At 40.8% G+C, this 17,766-nt stretch overlaps 1 protein-coding gene across 13 annotated transcripts in view; it reads left to right on the forward strand.

Moving 5' to 3' along the window:
- The window catches only part of ICA1 (islet cell autoantigen 1), a 144,750-nt gene that overhangs the window by 97,895 nt on the left and 29,089 nt on the right, over positions 1 to 17,766 (forward strand). For 11 of the 13 annotated variants that reach the window (XM_065884210.1, XM_065884205.1, XM_065884203.1 and 8 more), the window contains 2 exons: positions 4,061 to 4,186; positions 5,384 to 5,482. The exons of 1 other annotated variant lie outside the window; for it this stretch is intronic. In XM_065884210.1, coding sequence (XP_065740282.1) covers positions 4,061 to 4,186; positions 5,384 to 5,482 — 225 coding nt within the window. The remainder of the gene's footprint in view (positions 1 to 4,060; positions 4,187 to 5,383; positions 5,483 to 17,766) is intronic. One more of the 13 variants, XM_065884216.1, reaches the window with a different exon arrangement.

A 17,766-nucleotide genomic window follows, 5' to 3' on the forward strand; every position in this document is an offset into this window, starting at 1 on the left:
CGAATAGCTTTGGCTTCATCGTATGTAATTCAAGTTGGGGCTAAGAGGTAGAATTTCAGGTTATGACGAGTAAGTACAGAGAAGTGCCCTGTAGTTTTGGCACACAAGACATTACTCCTTTCTCTGGTAAATTGAATTTCTGCAGCCTTGGGAAGGCAGGACCCATGCTAAAGAGGGTCAAATATATGTGATCATTTCCTAGAGCTTGGAGAATAAGAGAACAAAGCTGGGGCAACAGGAGTAAAATTAAGAAATAAAAAAAGATACATTTATTTGAAGATTTTTTTAAAGAACCTTGAAAACTACAGGAGCTTCTCAAGATGTTTCTGTAATTGAATATAATTTATTTGGGATTGAAAGGAATAATAATCAAAACATTTTTTACTTAAGTGCATCTGGAAGCATATGAAATTAGACTCTTGATGGTGGCCTATGCTCGCCTGTGTCCTTGGTGTTTTGTCCTCGGGCTGCAGACTGGAAATGTGTTTTAGAGAACAGACATGGAGCACAAAATATTAAATGAACTTTGCCGTATTCAAAATGCCCAACAGTGTAACATCCTCCTTGTTTGGCAGGGAAAGGGCTCAACATTTGGCAACTCAGCAGTGCACTAAGTATTTTAATAATCATTGTTGACACACAAAGCATATGGCCTTTCAGAACTCACTGGGTCAAGTGCTGAATTCGTCTTCTAGGTTTCTAAAATTACTTTACAAAATTCAAACAAAATTAAATTAGGGCACATTTCAATGTATGTTAATTCATGAGCTTTGTGTTATAAGCAAGGGAATTAAGTTTTCTTCTAGGATAAAAGAATATCTATAAAAGAATTAAGTTTTCTTCTAGGATAAAAGAATATCTACGTGTAACTGATTATGTTAATGTAAAGGAAAAAGCAAAATTCACATCCCCACAGAAAAGTAATTTGTATTTGATTAGAAAAATCTAGAACCTCCGCATAAGCAGGCCAGCCTCATGGCTACCTTGTATTTACTATGTAGTCCTATTCATGCCTTAAGACTCACCTCAGATATCCCGCCATCTCAGAAGCCTTCATTGCCCCTTACTTACCGTTTATATCAGTTATGTATATGGCCCCAATAATGCTATGAAATAAGCAACTGTAACACTCAGTGGCTTAAAACAATAAGCATTTCTTATTGCTCACAGGTCTGTGGGTTCGCACATCAGTTCTGGTCTCTGCTGGGCTCACCCGTGAGCTGTGGGGAGGGGAGAGGCTCTGCTGACCGTGGCTGGCCTCCTTCACATGTGTGGGCATCAGCTTGCCAAAGGCTGATCTGCTGGGACCACTGGGCTCTCCTCCTCGTGTCTCTTGCATGCACAAGCCTCAGGACCTCTCCAACTGGCCAGCCCAGGCACGTTCTCAGGTTGACCTGGGCATGTTCTCACGGCAGTCTCAGATAAGGGAGGGAGAAAGTGTAAGCATGCTGGCATTTTTTTCCCCAAGCTTCCAGTTTCGTCACATTTGGCCCATTGACCAAAGCAAGTCACATACCAAGCCCAGTGTCAGAGTGGGAGGAGACTACAAAGTTACAGGGCTAAGGGTATGGATACTAGAAAGCCTGTACTTGGGGTTTTAATGCCATTGATCAACACCCCTGCCCATGCCACCCCCAGCATTAATCATTCCCTTGTCTGTGCTACCTCTGTCTTCACTCTTAGTTCTGTTGTTTTACTTTTCCCATTGTATTATAATATAGTTGCTAACTTATCTGTCTTCTCTAAAAGACTAGGGGGTCCTTGTGCCTCTGCGCATTCATTCTTAAGTATTTACTGACCGCCTGCTATGTGTCTCATTCCTTTACAGACCTCCCAGCGCCAAGCACTGGTCCTGACACATAATAGCCACTAATGCTCACTAAGCATGTGTTGAATGAATGCATACATGAAAGCTCACACGTGTATTTATCTCCTCCCCCTTCAGAAGGAAAAGGTAAAGACAGATGCCTCTCAGGATCCCAGTTGAGGAGTTCTTCCTGGCTCGAGCAACTGGTGAACCAGTGGGGACCTGCAGTGAAACTCCCAGCTGCTTAAACTTCTTGCCCTGCACACTCTTCCACTTCTCCCTTCAGGAACTTGAGTTTTCTCTTTTGTATCATCCCTATTCCTCTCAAAGGAGGGCAGAAAATCACTGATACTTAACACATCCTAACTCTTTTTATGGTCCGCACACCCCAGTAGCTTTCCCTAGAGTCTCTCCACTCCACAGTGAGGAATGATCGAGTTCTGGGATTTATTTAAGCTCACGGTGTGCTTTGAGAGGAGCTGGATGGCTTCATTTGCTGGTTTTCCAAGCTCTGTAGACCTACGAATACAGAGGAATTCTTAGGTAACGCTTTACACAGCTACAGAAACAAGACCCTATTCATATAGGGTATTAACTCTGTCGATATGATATTAAATGTACTGCCTGATTATTTTCCAATTCCATAGAAGCCTACAGGAAACCTTGTGCTTCTGGGTAGAATCATAATTTGGAGCTTCTTGATTTTGCAATGGGTAGTGGAAGTCGTTTGGGGCAGCAGAAGAGCGTGGCTTTGGAGTCAGGCAGGCTAATCTAGAATGCCAGCCCTGCCTGTCAGTTACTTCCCCTGATGAAGCCTCTTACCCTCAGCCATCAGAGCGCAATAACAGAGGCTAACAGAGAATAAAGCTGGCATGTGATGAGCGAATTGTATTAATTGTTCACTTGTATCGATTGTATAATATTAATTTTGAATTATATCTATTGTTGAATTGTTTTGATTATTAAATTGTTACAAATGATAACAATTGTGTCAATTGCTACTGTTACTGTATAATACCGTATAATTTTAAAAGCTGTGAATATAAATTATTAGTGGTAAAATTAATATATTTTAAATCAAATAATCTTCATGTTTATTTTTATTAAAAAATAAAACTATCCCTTTTAAGACTACTTTAAAAGTTCTACTTTAAAATGGTACTCAGGTACTTTACCTTTAGAAATGGTCTGGAAATTTTCTTGATTCGGTCACCAAATATATATTCAGCACCTGCTTTGTACCAGGTCGCCAGGTGCCTATCATATAATGGTGATCAAGGTAGACATTGTCCTCGAGTCCCCGGAGATGCCCACCCGAGGTATCCTGTGATGAAAGAGCTACCGTTAATGAGTCAGCATTATTCCCAACCCCCAGTTACCTACCTGGTAACTACAACTGCATGAATTATCTGAGATAAATTAATATGTGACTACCTTTCCCTGGCTAAAACAGGATATAGTGATGCTTCAGGTTAGAGGAAGGGGAAATTTTGATTCCACTATTTTTAATGTAGCTGTATTAAATTTTAAAACTTTCTGTATTATTATCAAATAATATGTAGAATAACATTTCTGAATCTTCCTGACCTTCCCTCCATCCCTGAATTACTGCACGGCTTAGGGATGGATGGAGGATTGCTGATGTACATATGCAATAATAAAAAGTTGAAAGTTTATCAGTGAGGATAGTTTTTTAGGCTGTGTCACAATTTCCTAGATTGGATCTCGGAACAGAAAGAAAGGACATTAGTGGAAGAGCTGGTGAAATCTGAATAACATCTGTTGTTTAGTTAATAGGATTGTATCAGTGTTAATTTCATATTTTTAACAAATGTATCATGTTATGTAAGATGTTAACATTAGGGGAAGGAGAGTGAGGAGTACATGGGAAATTCAGCTTCAAAGAACCATAGGAAAACAGTAAGGCAAATATTTATCCCCTTACCACCCTGCGTGTTTCCAGACTTCTTCCCACTATGGTCAGTTTGTGAATGCCTTGAGAGGAGAGGAGTTCTACCATTCGACTGAGAAAAAAACTAGGATGGTAAGTCTGCTGTAAAATCATGATATACAGTACTGTCGTTTAGGTCCTTTGGAAGTAAAGAATGGATATTGTAGCATCTTCTCACTTGCCTGGAATTTTCAAAGGTGTTTTCTTACGTGAAAGAGTTAATCCTGCTATTGGTGTTTTCTCACTGACAAATTTTAACCAAACAGTTTGAGTGGTTCAGAGATTCTCTTTTACTTTCTTAGGTGCAAACACAAGTTCGCCTTGCCAAAAAAAGCTTTGACAAGTTGAAGATGGATGTGTGTCAAAAAGTGGATCTTCTGGGAGCGAGCAGATGCAATCTCTTGTCTCATATGCTAGCAACATACCAGGTAACCAAGTGATGTTTGATGCAGCGGACCAAGAATGTTACAAGGTTTAGATAACAGAAAAATGGTGTTTGAGCCCAAAGTATGGTTTGGGCATAATGAAGTTCAGATTGCCTGTCTCATAATTTACTTCCCACATCTCTCTTTTTTAGCATCCTACAGTTAATCAAACCAAATGTTAGCTATTCCCTGTATACACACTGTAATTCCCCACTTCCCTGCATTTATTTAGGTGGTTCCCTCTGCCTGTGTGCTCTCCCTCTCCACTTGTGCCTTCCCAAATTCCACTCCGAGGTACCAGAGTGTCCCCTCCTTCAGTAAGCCTCCTCTGAACTCCCTTAGCATTGTTGCTGTAATTCTCACGGCATGGTCACTTCCTCACCAGGTTGCCATAATTTAATGAACTTGCTTTTGTCTCCTCGTTGCCTGTCAGTTCCTTCAGAATGGCACTCATATCCATCAACGGTACTATTGAGCACCAGCTGAGGGTGGGAGGCAAAGTCTGGATGTTGTAGAGAATATACAGTGGATAAAACCAGATTTCCTGTCCTCAAGGAACTTAAAATTTAGAAAGGAAGTCAGAGACCGTAACGTCTGACTATATTTTCTGTACCTCAAGGGCAGAACAGGGTGTACTAAGTGAAATGAGATCTACAAAATCCAATGGAGGCTTGAAGAGGGAGAAATGGAATCAATTGAGGGAATCACAAAAGTCCATGGTTAATGACTAGCCCTGGGTTTTGGAGGATGGATCAGATGGGACAAGTACAAAGAGAATGGAGAGGAGAATGTCCCAGGTGGTGGAGCAGCATGAGCTGTAGAGGGACAGGGAGCCATTAAGTTTGGCTGAAATACAGGGTGTAAGTAGGGGCATAGTAGGAAACAAGGCTGCAGAGATAAGTAAAAATCGTGTTTCAGAAAACCTTGAGGGGGACTTCCCTGGTAGTCCAGTGGTTAAGGCTCCGTGCTCCCAATTCAGGGGGCCCAGGTTCGATCCCTGGTCAGGGAACAAGATCCCACATGCTGCAACTAAGAGTTCGCATGCCGCACCTAAGACCCAGCACGACCAAATAAATAAATAAATAAATATTTTTTAAAAAACAACTTTGAAAGCCACAGATGGGCACACTTCTTTCTCTAGGACCCCTGATTAGATCCGGGCATTTAAAATGCTAATAGCTTTACTGTCTTTCTTTACAGACCACTCTGCTCCATTTTTGGGAGAAAACTTCTCACACTATGGCAGCCATCCATGAGAGCTTCAAAGGTTATCAGCCATATGAATTCACTACGTTAAAGGTATGAGAGCTAGACATCATCAAAAAATCTAGAAACAATAAATGCTGGAGCGGGTGTGGAGAAAAGGGAACCCTCTTGCACTGTTGGTGGGAATGTAAATTGATACAGCCACTGTGAAGAACAGTACGGAGGTTCCTTAAAAAACTACAAATAGAACTATCATATGACCCAGCAATCCCACTACTGGGCATATACCCTGAGAAAACCATAATGCAAAAAGAGTCATGTACCAAAATGTTCATTGCAGCTCTATTTACAATAGCCCAGAGATGGAAACAACCTAAGTGTCCATCATCGGATGAATGGATAAAGAAGATGTGGCACATATATACAATGGAATATTACTCAGCCATAAAAAGAAACGAAATTGAGCTATTTGTAATGAGGTGGATAGACCTAGAGTATGTCATACAGAGTGAAGTAAGTCAGAAAGAGAAAGACAAATACCATATGCTAACACATATATATGGAATTTAAGAAAAAAAAATGTCATGAAGAACCTAGGGGTAAGACAGGAATAAAGACACAGACCTACTAGAGAATGGAGTTGAGGATATGGGGAGGGGGAAGGGTAAGCTGTGACAAAGCGAGAGAGAGGCATGGACATATATACACTACCAAACGTAAAATAGATAGCTAGTGGGAAGCGGCTGCATAGCACAGGGAGATCAGCTCTGTGCTTTGTGACTGCCTGGAGGGGTGGGATAGGGAGGGTGGGAGGGAGGGAGACACAAGAGGGAAGAGATATGGCAACATATGTATACGTATAACTGATTCACTTTGTTATAAAGCAGAAACTAACACACCATTGTAAAGCAATTATACTCCAATAAAGATGTAAAAAAAATTAAAATAAATAAATATTACATTAAGAAAAAAAGGTATGAGAGCTAGAGAGGCCATTAGAAAATCTCTTAAAAAGTAAAGATTTGTTTCTATCACCAGCAATGTCTGTTGAAGCAAGCATCATTATTATAACAGACTCTAAATGTCAAAGAGAGAATTATGCCCCCTAGTAGGGTCTTTTTTACCACATCAGTATTCAATACAACAATAAGCCACAGCCATCCAAAAACACAGGTTGAACCTTGGTACTTGTTACTGGGAGATGAATTTTGGTGAACTTGAGCCTAATGATTGGCCCTGCTCCTTTAAAATACTTGTTTGACGTTGCTAAAGAGAAAGTTATGCAAGTCTAGTACACTTTATTACTTTTTACTTATTAACTTAAAATATACTCACTTAAGAAGGCATTTTCCTTTCTTCCCTTACTTCTAACAAATATCATTTTATTCTGTGAGTACCATCCAATATAGAATATGATTTTTTCCTAACACTGCAGTCATATTTTCTAATTGAAGAAGCAACATTAAACTCAATGATTTCTCAGCCCAAAAGGAATACATGCAAAATGTCAGGTTCTCAGTATTACAACTGAAGGTGGAATCACTTTGCTCTGTAATGGTTGCTGAGGGTGAATACATATCGAGATATGGAAGTGATTTGGGTTCTAAAAGGATTTTCAGAATGGTGACAGAACACAGGGTGCTTTGTTGCCAGGTCGTATCTCTGAAAGGAAGAGACCAGGAAAGAACTAGTTAAACTTCACCTTGAAATTACCTTCCTTTTAATTTTTCAGGCAGTTTGTAAGTAGGTCTCGTCACTTTGCTTGACAAAACATTAAGAAGATTTTTCTTTTTTCTTTTGCCTTAAAACACCTCTTTGATTTTGAGATGCTTATAATGTCACTGCATCTACAAAAGTACTAAGACAGAAACACTTTAAGACCATGACCCTTTAATTGGAGGTCCCAAGAGGAACGTAAGACAGTCCCCTCACCTTGTTATATACCTGACCTGACCCCAGACAGATCCCCTGGCCATCGAGCTTGTTTTTCCTGATCCCCTTGTCAGCTGGTCACTTACTCTTTCACTGGTGCTTGCTGACATGCTGCATAGTGTAAACAGTTGAACTATAAGAACTTGAGGGGACGGACCTTTTATTTCTTGTGCATCGTCCTTGGTCCAGCCAGATGTTCTGCACACAGCGAACCCGCAGCCTTATCACACTGGCTATGTTACAGCTGTTGGTAAGGACTGCATGCCTTCTCTGTGCTGCTTTCGGCGCCTTAGGAAGCAGCTATCCCGACCAAGGCAGATTGATTAAAATTATTATAACTCACACTACTCACATTTCTTACACAGGCCTGAGCAGAATCCCATGGATTAACCTTTGGTAAGGCAGCAAGTGTTAGGTTTTAGGGCATAAATGTGTGTCAGAGTTTATATTATAATGAATACAAAGGTTATCAGTCATTTGAAAGACAACCGTACATAACACAAGTTGGCCAGATGGAAGATGAGATAATGCCTATCTCAGATACAGTTTTAAAGAGGTTCAGATTTGAGTTAATTGCATATAAAGTACAGTATAAAATCATGAAATTGAAGTTGTGCCACAAGCATAGAAGAATCCTATGTGTATCCCTGGTCTTCTGTGCTGAGGAAAATATGACTCCTTAAATTTTGCTGTGATGTTTTTCCTGCATAGAGGAGCAAGCTGATTATGCTAGAGGCTTTCTGGGCAGAGAATTTAGTGAAAGTTTGATGGCAGTGCTTCGGTTATAATTCTAAATATTTGGGGCAGATGATTACCCACTGCCTTTTTTTTTTTTTTTTTTTCGGTACGCGGGCCTCTCACTGTTGTGGCCTCTCCCATTGCGGAGCACAGGCTCCGGACGCACAGGCCCAGCGGCCATGGCCCACGGGCCCAGCCGCTCCGCGGCATGTGGGATCTTCCCAGACCGGGGCATGAACCCGTGTCCCCTGCATCAGCAGGCGGACTCTCAACCACTGCGCCACCAGGGAAGCCCCTACCCATTGCCTTTTACATCCCCCAAGCCTTCCTTAAATTATGGTTTAAGTAACAGTTTATAGTTCAATTGTAATATAAATTCGGTAGGAGTAATAATACATCTGTTAAGGTGTAATAAGATTATAATAATGTTAAGGATGTTAAGTGTCCAGAAGTAAACCAAATAAACTATGCTTTTATTATCTCTTTAGAACGCTATTCATCTAGGCTTTCAGTGATGACATGTTATATTAGAATCTGAAGCTAGTAGCTAATTACTTTCTTTATATGGACTCAAACCCGTGTCATAGAACACTGTTATCACCCAGCCCATTACTGCACAGATGGAGGCACGTTGCATATCATATTGTATGCCACAAACTATGAGAATGAAAACCATGAATACCTTATGTATCACAGTCAAGCATGGACTATAACCTTACTTACCAACCCTCTTGCACTAATAATGTTTTAAAAATCCAAGTCTTTTATATAAAAGATTTTGGCTTGATCAAATCATCTTTCAATACATATAGGTATACATATGTGTACACACATATGTATATATATGAGTGGCACTGTATATCAATAATGAATATTTTGAAGTTTAATTAAATATTTTCATGGTTTACTTGTTCTTTGGATTTACCTAAGCAAATAGCCCCTTAAATGCCTTTTGGGATGCTGGCTGGAAAGAAAACATTGTCTTTGGGGAGGTGTGCCAAGCTCTGTTAATGAAAAGCAACCCATTTGCTTTCTTTGCTGCGGGGCGTAGTCTGAGTGTGTTGATAATTGTGCTATTACAGCTGTATTTCCTGACTGTTAGTTTTATGCTTGATGAAGGATGATAATTAATGTGTTAAACACTCGGTGCATCCTGTTTGGAGGGACGAGTCTTTTGCTGCAGAATTACAGAGATGTAACTCGTGTCCCAGAAGTTCGTTTTATTTCTAATGAGCCTTTCTCTAGAAAATATGTGTAATTCTTTCTTGTATAATATTTTTATTATAAAAGTGAATTGAGTCTTCACCTCACACAACTTGAAATTTTTCCAAGTGACGATTTTGACATTTTAGGAATATTTTGTGGTACTATTTTATGGGACAACAGCTATTACATTTTTATTCAGGCCTGACTATATTGATTCTACATTTATTGACATATTCCTTCATTGTTCTAATTTCATGATAAATACATTTTTGTAGCATTTTAACTTTATGGAAAATTTAGCCTTGAAATTTAAAGTTAACAAAAAAATGGTTAATCTAATAATTGTAACAGCTCAAGTTGAAAGTTGAAAGACTATCTTTTGAGTGGTTTCCCATAAAAGAAGCAATTCCCTAATCTCATATTTTCAAGCAATAAATATTTATTGGTTCATTACAATGCTACTAACATATAGTTTTGCATGAATTATCAATAGTGTGTTAATTTTATACTGATCCCACATCATTCGGGAATGTCTTTTACATGGTAGAAATTATCAAGTCATGGGGATAGGAATGGAATGTGACTAGCCCTATCTTGAAAGCTTTTTTAGAGAAAGTAATTTAGACTAAGAGTTTAAAACATTTTTTTTTTTTTTTTGGAAGAAAACTAAAAGAAATGCTGTCTATAGGAAAGCAGTACTTGTCTTAAATTACTAGCCTTCAGATGTGGTCATGTTTGCTTCATCCTTTCAGGATGTCACTTACTTCCACATTTCTCCACATATCCAGAACAGGCATCAGGAAAAAAAAATTTTTTAAGAAAAAAAAAAAAAAATAGCCCTCAGGAGTCAAGTGGCTTTTCATTGGAAAATCTAAAATTCTGTTTGCACCAGTGGCCTTTTCTCCCCTATCTGACGTGCTGGCACATGCGCTGAGTTGGATGTCTTTATAGAGAAGTGAGCATTGGGCCCTTTGAAGATGTGGACACGCTCCCTGGGGGCTGGTTGAAGGGAAGGCATGTCCTTCTGCACTGGTATTTGTGAAGAGATGAGGACCTATATTGAATGGCAGTGGTCAGTAGCAGAGTGTAGTCCTGTGATGTGCCCCACTGCAGTGTCTTGGGGAGGAAAGCCGGTTTTTGACTCTGGTTATGGGATAAATCAAAGCATGTGGGAGTACAAGCCCTGGAGCCAACCAGATCTGGCTCTGAGTCTAGCTCTGTCACTGCCCAGCCGTGTGGTGGTGGTGGTGGTTGTGAGTGTGGCAGCCTTGGTGGTGGCACCAGGAGCTCCATGGGCGGGGGGGAGTGGGGGAGGGATGGACTTGTTAAACATTCTGTTGGTGGATCCAGAAGACAGCCATTGGCGGTATCGATACAGAAGGGTTTGTTGTGGTTGTCAGGTTCTGGAGCCCAGCTTCAGTTACTTTCTTATGCACCATTTTCACCCTAGGTTATTAGTTTTGCACAGGCAAGGCTTTATGGCAGTGGAATAGGAGGTCTCACTAACCTTGCCCAGGGAAACCCAACCTCCTCCCTCCCTTGCTCCCCCAGACGCTCTGGCAGCCTTTCTGCCCTGCAGACCCTGGTCTGGGCTTAGGTCATTCCCACCAGGGATAGGAGAGGGCAGGGCCGGCCTGCACCCCAGAAAAGCAAGAGGGTGTCCCACCCCTGTAACAGGGCTAATTCTAAAAAATGTGCTTTGGCTTTGCAAGTGGCTCTTGGTCTGTGCCAAGATTTTAACTCTAAGGAAACCTGAATTTGAAAACCTAACTGTGCATGCTCAAAAATAACCATCGAAATGGATGTGCTACTGTTCCCTCCTCTCTCTCCTGGGGTCTAGGACTTAGCACTGTTATATGCAACATCATTCTACAGGCTCAAATGCTTTTAGCTCTAACAGTTCAAAAAACATCTTTCTAAATTTTGTTTTTCTCAAATTCGTATGCCTCACAGCCTTCTTCCACCCACCCCATTTCTCAGTTAATCACTTGAACATTTACCGACAAGCCACATGGCTCTGTAGTTACTTGCTTTGAAAATAAAGCCATAATAGTTTTTATGAAAATTGGGTAAATATCCCTGCAATGCAATTTTAGTTGCCAGTCCCAACATGGCAATTACTCATGGTGAACATCCAGAATATCCTTTTAGACTTTCAAGTTTTTTCTCAGTGTCTTTACTTTACACAGCATTTAGCAGAATGATGTTTTTCCCCAAGCTGCTCCAGGCCAGATCATTGCCAACAGCAAATTGGGCTGCATCCAGGTCACTGGGAGAGGAGCGGTAGAGAGACTGACCGTGGCTACCACTGAAATCTGAGGTATTTCAGATTGGATGGGGACAAACCCAAGCGTGGCTGGTCATCCATTCATCCTTGATGACTGACATTGGTTCTTCAGGGCAGCTGGTAGCCCAGGCCCTGTTCACAACAGTAAGATGCTTCTCTCCTCACCACCTCTTCTTATTTTCCACCTCTTCCTTGAGGGAAAAGGAAAAAATATTAGCATTGTGTGCGTAGTTACTTTATGCCAGGAGTTCTGCTAAGGGTGAAGTGCAATAATGTCTAGAAGAATTTGTCATGGTGCGTGTGACTCTAGTGTACCAAGGTTGGGTCTTATAATGAATAATACGTTAGGTTCAGCATTGACATATAGAAAGTGCATATATTTTAGTTAATCCTCAAAGTAGCCTTGGGGAAGTGGGCATGCTTGTTCTTGTTTCCATGTTTCAAATGAGGAAACTGAAGCTCAGAAAGGTCTAGTAATTTGCCCAAGGACACATGCCCAGTACATGGTAGATCTGGAAACAGGGATGCTTATGCGTCTTTCACTCTGCCTTGTGGCACTTCTTTCAGGTGGTGTTCTGGCTGTGAGACAGGAGGGTAGAGAAAGCAGAATCGCCACCTTTAAAAAGTACAGCTATAGGGCTTCCCTGGTGGCGCAGTGGTTGGGAGTCCGCCTGCCGATGCAGGGGACACGGGTTCTTGCCCCAGTCCGGGAGGATCCCGCATGCCGCGGAGCGGCTGGGCCCGTGAGCCATGGCCGCTGAGCCTGTGCGTCCGGAGCCTGTGCTCCGCAGCGGGAGAGGCCACAGCGGTGAGAGGCCCGCGTACCGCAAAAAAAAAAAAAAAGTACAGCTATAAATTTTCAATTAAAAATAGCACTTTAAAGTATTTTTTTTCCATGTCCTGGCTATTTTATTTATTTTTAACATCTTTACTGGGGTATAATTGCTTTACAATGGTGTGTTAGTTTCTGCTTTATAACAAAGTGAATCAGTTTTACATATGTTCCCATATCTCTTCCCTCTTGTGTCTCCCTCCCTCCCACCCTCCCTATCCCACCCCTCCAGGTGGTCACAAAGCATCAAGCTGATATCCCTGTGCCATGCGGCTGCTTCCCACTAGCTATCTACCTTACGTTTGTTAGTGTATATTATGTCCATGCCTCTCTCTCGCCCTGTCACAGCTCACCCTTCCCCCTCCCCATATCCTCAAAGTATTTGCTTAAAGGCGAAAAGCATCTTTTATATGTCAGTCTTCGAATACCATGACCCTTCCTTTAGAATTTGAAATGAAGCCCTCTCCATCTCCTTGGCACTTCATATGAAAGGGGAATTCAGTAAATATTCTTGGCCTGGCTATTCAATACAGTTTCTTAACTAGTTGTAGAATTGTAAAGACCTGGATTTAAATATTGCTTCTACTTGTTAATGGTTGAATGGCCTTAAGCAAATTACTTCGCCTCCCCTGATCTCCATGTCCATGTCAGGAAATCGGAAGGACAGTGTTTATCTGGGTTTTGAGAGATGTATGAAACATGGAATGCGGTACGTAACACAAAATGAGCCCTTAAGACATCTAATTCCTTTTAGATCTTTAAAAGTCGTTGATAAGAAAGCACGTTTTGCGTGCTTACTATGAGCTTGGTACTCTGCAAAGACATTATCTCAGTTAATCCTCACAATGTCCCAAGGATGGTTTACTTGTCTCCTTTGTTCTGATGGGTAAAGAGAGGCTCCCGGGGGTGAAGACCCTGTACCAGGGCACAGCACTACGTGAACTATTTCCGAAGTCCATCTCTTTCTAGTACACTATGATGCCTTCCCAGTACTAATTTTCCTTCTTCTTTTTTTTTGTTGTTGTGCCGGGTCTTAGTTGTGGCATGTGAATTCATAGTTGTGGCATGCATGTAGGATCTAGTTCCCTGACCAGGGATCGAAGCCGCATCCCCTACGGCTGGGAGTCGAATTCTTAACCACTGCACCACCATCTTATTGTAAAGAATAGATTGTGTTTATTTTTCTGTAGTTTTACTGTTTAACTTTTTTGTTCTACAGTAGAATTCAAGAGTACCTTCTGGTCCTAGATTAATTTGTGTTCCTTGTACAGTGCCTTTATAAATTTATAGCTGCATGGGTGGGGAGGACATGTGAGCTAAATGTCCATAAATTATGTGGCTCATACACATCATCATGGCCTCTGCTTTTTATTCCTCATGTGCTACTAATTATACAATCACAAATATACACAAATCCAACTGAGTTCAGCATCTTTTAACCATGCCGTGCTATTTTGAGCACTTTTATTTCCTTTTATAAACAATTATTTGGCACCTTTATATACATATCGTGTAATTAATGGGAAGTAGCCTAAGAAAATTAAAAGTAATAAAGATTAGAGGAAACGTTACCCAGTTGTCAAAGTTAAACATTAAATTTAGGTTGTTAGATGAGGACTGATTGCTGTTTCTTTTGCCTGTGAAATTTGTTTTGCTGAGTAGTTTTGCTTTCATTCAGATGAATGTTGCTGTTGCTTTTATTTTCCTAATACAGGAAGTAGTAACTCCCTTTATTATATTAAGCTGTTTCCTTTCTAAGACACTTTTGCAAGCTCGGTCTGTAAGTTTCCTCTGTCACGCTGATCTTACATATTGTGTGTGTGCTTCCTGAAACCATTTAAGCATTGATGGAAACTATTAGCATGTCAGTGCAGACCAAGGTTACTTGGTCTAAAAACATTCCCTCCTTCACAGAGAACCTTTCAGTCTTATATGATGTTGTATTGCTTCTAATTCATAGTGATTTTCCCAAGCAATTTTAATGAAGGGCCTAGAAGGTTTGGGGTTTAGAAACAGAATGCTTTGACGTTTTATTTCTGGACATGGATTTGAACATGGCTTCCATCAGCCAGTGATTCAAACTACTTCCATCTGATGGCTGCCTTCTCTGCACAGTCAGCCAGGCGTCTTAGATTCATTTTGCCTGAGCAGATGTTCACGTCACACAGAAGATGCTGTCACCTCTGACTTTTAAGGATGCTACAGGGTTAAGCGTTTTCAGCTGAGTTTTGGACTTTAATCTGAAGAATTCACCTCTACCCGCCTGCCCCCAGTTGGGCCTTTATAATCAAACCTTGGAAAACGTCGTGATTCACCATGTAGAATATCCTGTATCTGACAGTCACACCCGGGAACTGATTTTGAAGGAGGAAAGCAGACATGATTTGTCCTCCGTAATGTTTCAGAGTTCCTCTAAGCCTCTTTATATCTTCAATGTGTACCATCTTTTGTAAGAAACAAGTTCCATATGTGGTGTTGCAGGGTTTTTTCCCTTGCTCTGTAGAGGAACATATAGCTTAGTTTGATCTAAAACTCTCTCTTGCTTCAAGAGACGCCTTCTGAAAATGTTCTAAAATTGATTGTGTTAATGATCACACAACTGTGACTATATTGTAAACCATTGAATTGTACACTTCAAATGAGTGAATTCTGTGGTATGTGAATTATATCTCAGTAAAGATACACACACACACACACACATACACGAGTCCCCTTAGTTCAAAATTCTAATATTTAATAAATAAGCCCATGTGCTCAGTATTAATTTTGCTTATGATTTTATAAGCCTTTTCACATTATTCCCCTAGCCTTTGAATTTCCTAGCTAAAGAGCTCTAATGTTTGCCGTTTAACCTTATGTACATTAATTTATCAACCAACAGGTGCATACACAGCACCTCTCTTGAGTGGCAACAACAAAATTGTTTTAAGGACAATGGTAATAGAAGGAAGGAAGGAGTGATTGTCACAGGAATTATTAATAATAAAGTAGCAATTGGAACTGCAGCCATTCTGTTGGTGAAGCACAATAGTGACTGAACCGTGATGGTGGTGACAGGGGGCCAACAATTGAGTGCCTGCTAATGGCCCAACAGGAGCAGGGGTTGAAAAGAAGGAATAAGTGGTTTACATCACAAAGGGGTTGTCTGAGAGCTGCTGGAGTGTGGTTCTGAGGGGAGGTCAGGCTAGAGACAGAAGGGATGATAACCATGGAGCTGTCAAGGGCATCTCAGGGGCTTAGGCGAGCACTGTGGCAGCTAGACATGGCCGGCTGAGAGCAGCTGTCCTGGCCCTGCCACTGCTGATTGATACAAAGGAAACGCAGAGAGAAGATAACTGAGCAAACCAGGAGGCCTGAGCGAAGCGTCACAGAATCTAAAAGCAAGACTTGGAGCCGGCGGAGCCTTCTCTGGAAATTCTCCTGGCTTCACTTTGACCACGGCTGGACCACTCTTTAGAGAATAAAACTGCTGGAAGTGGGGTGTGTATGAGTGTGTGTGTGAGTGCCGTGATTGGCAGCTCAGTTGAAAAGAGTAAGTCCTTGACATCTGTTCAACTACTCCTTGTGGTTACACATTTCCAAAATGCACACACACACACACACGTGCCCAGCTTTTACCAGATGCCTTTGGGTGTACACACACACACACACACACACACACACACACACACACGTATGAAGAACACCAAGACTATGGTCCATATTCCAATTGCTTCATTTGTTCCAATGCTGTCTTTCATAGCATTTCCCCCTCCAGCCAAGGATCATAGAGTCCATTTAGTTGTCATGCAGTAGAGAGACAGAAAGAGCAAAAGAGTATAAGGAAGCTAATGGGGACAAAATGTTAAGTATTGAGGAATGTGGGTAAAGGAACATTCTCCCTGTGTGACCCCTGTTGACCTCTTTATCCCAGTCTCATGAGACTTGTCCTGTTACCCACTACTCTACAGCCGAAACAAGCCAAGCTGTTCCTACCGCTAGGCCTTTGCACCTGGGGCCCGTGGTTCTCCTGACCTGCATGTGGATGGCTCCTTCCTGCCATTTAGCTCTGAGTTGAAATATCACTTCTAAGAGAGGACATTCCTGCTACCTGCTACCTTATGACCCAATCATTTTCTATCCCCCTATATCAGTTCTCTGCCCGGATCCATCACTAGCTTATAATTTTGTCTGTCTTGTGCACCATGTATCCCCAGCACCCAAAACAGCCCCTGGCCTTGGTATGTGCTCAAACACTATTCACTGACTGAGTGTACTAATCTAAATGTCCAGAAATAGGGAATCATTAAAAACTATGGCAATGCCTTATGGATGTGGTTTAAGCAAGAAAATGCGTCAGAATCCTAATCAGGGGACATATATTCAAAGAGAACATTTAGCCTTACCTTAGAATATTGGCAATATGAATTAAACATTTATATTTTTTTAATTCAGTATTAAATGTTTAAGATATATAAAATCTTTTTTATATTCTGCACTCAAATTGTTTTAATTATGAAATATCTACATACATTAAATTGGTTAAGAGGGCATCTATGCTCTGTAAAAATATCTACTATACAAACAAGGATTCCAATTGTATAAGTCGTATGAGTAAGAAAAAAAACAGAAAGGAAATATTATAAAAATAATAACTATTTTAGGGAAATGGAATTACGAGTAATTTTTCCTTTTTTACTTCCCAAACATTCTACATGTGGTTTTATTACTTTTCTAATTAAAAAAATATTTTTAAAAGACAAAACATAATACAGGATATGTATAATGAAATACTAATAAAACTGTAAGTGCAGTTTGGAGATGGAAGGACGTTCTTGAATTTGGCATGCTCAGTGAATGACGCTTTATGAAAAATGGTAGTAACTGGTCTGGACTTTGCAGAGACTGATAGGACTTTGAGGATAGACAGATAGGTAGAGAGAGCTTTTTAGGTTAAAGCAGCAGAATGAGCAAAGATAGGAAGGGAGCAGCTAGCACACAGGAGACCGTGAGGAGAGAAGCCTAATTGAACGGAAGGACATGTGAGGTTAGTGGGAATGCATCTGGAAGAGTAGGATAGGGTCACATTTTAGAAGATCTTTTAAATTGGTCAGAGAAGTTTAGACTAGAAATGGAAGGAAATAAGAAACTACAATGGGTTCTTGAGAAAAAGGGTAATGTGATGGCCTGGGTGTTATAGGAAAATTATTCTAGCAGGAAGAGTGACACCAGTGTCCATCTAGTGTCCATGGCAGACACCAAAACCAATCACAGCTCCACTCTGCCAAGACTCAGCCTTCAGACCATTTTCAACCAGCCCTCCGGTCAGCCATCAGTAATCAGTCCAAGTTGGCATATGAAAAGTTATTGCCTCCTCTGTGTGTGTGTCATACTAGAAAAGTG

The sequence above is a fragment of the Phocoena phocoena genome, chromosome 9, assembly GCF_963924675.1.
Source record: "Phocoena phocoena chromosome 9, mPhoPho1.1, whole genome shotgun sequence".
NCBI lineage: Eukaryota > Metazoa > Chordata > Mammalia > Artiodactyla > Phocoenidae > Phocoena > Phocoena phocoena.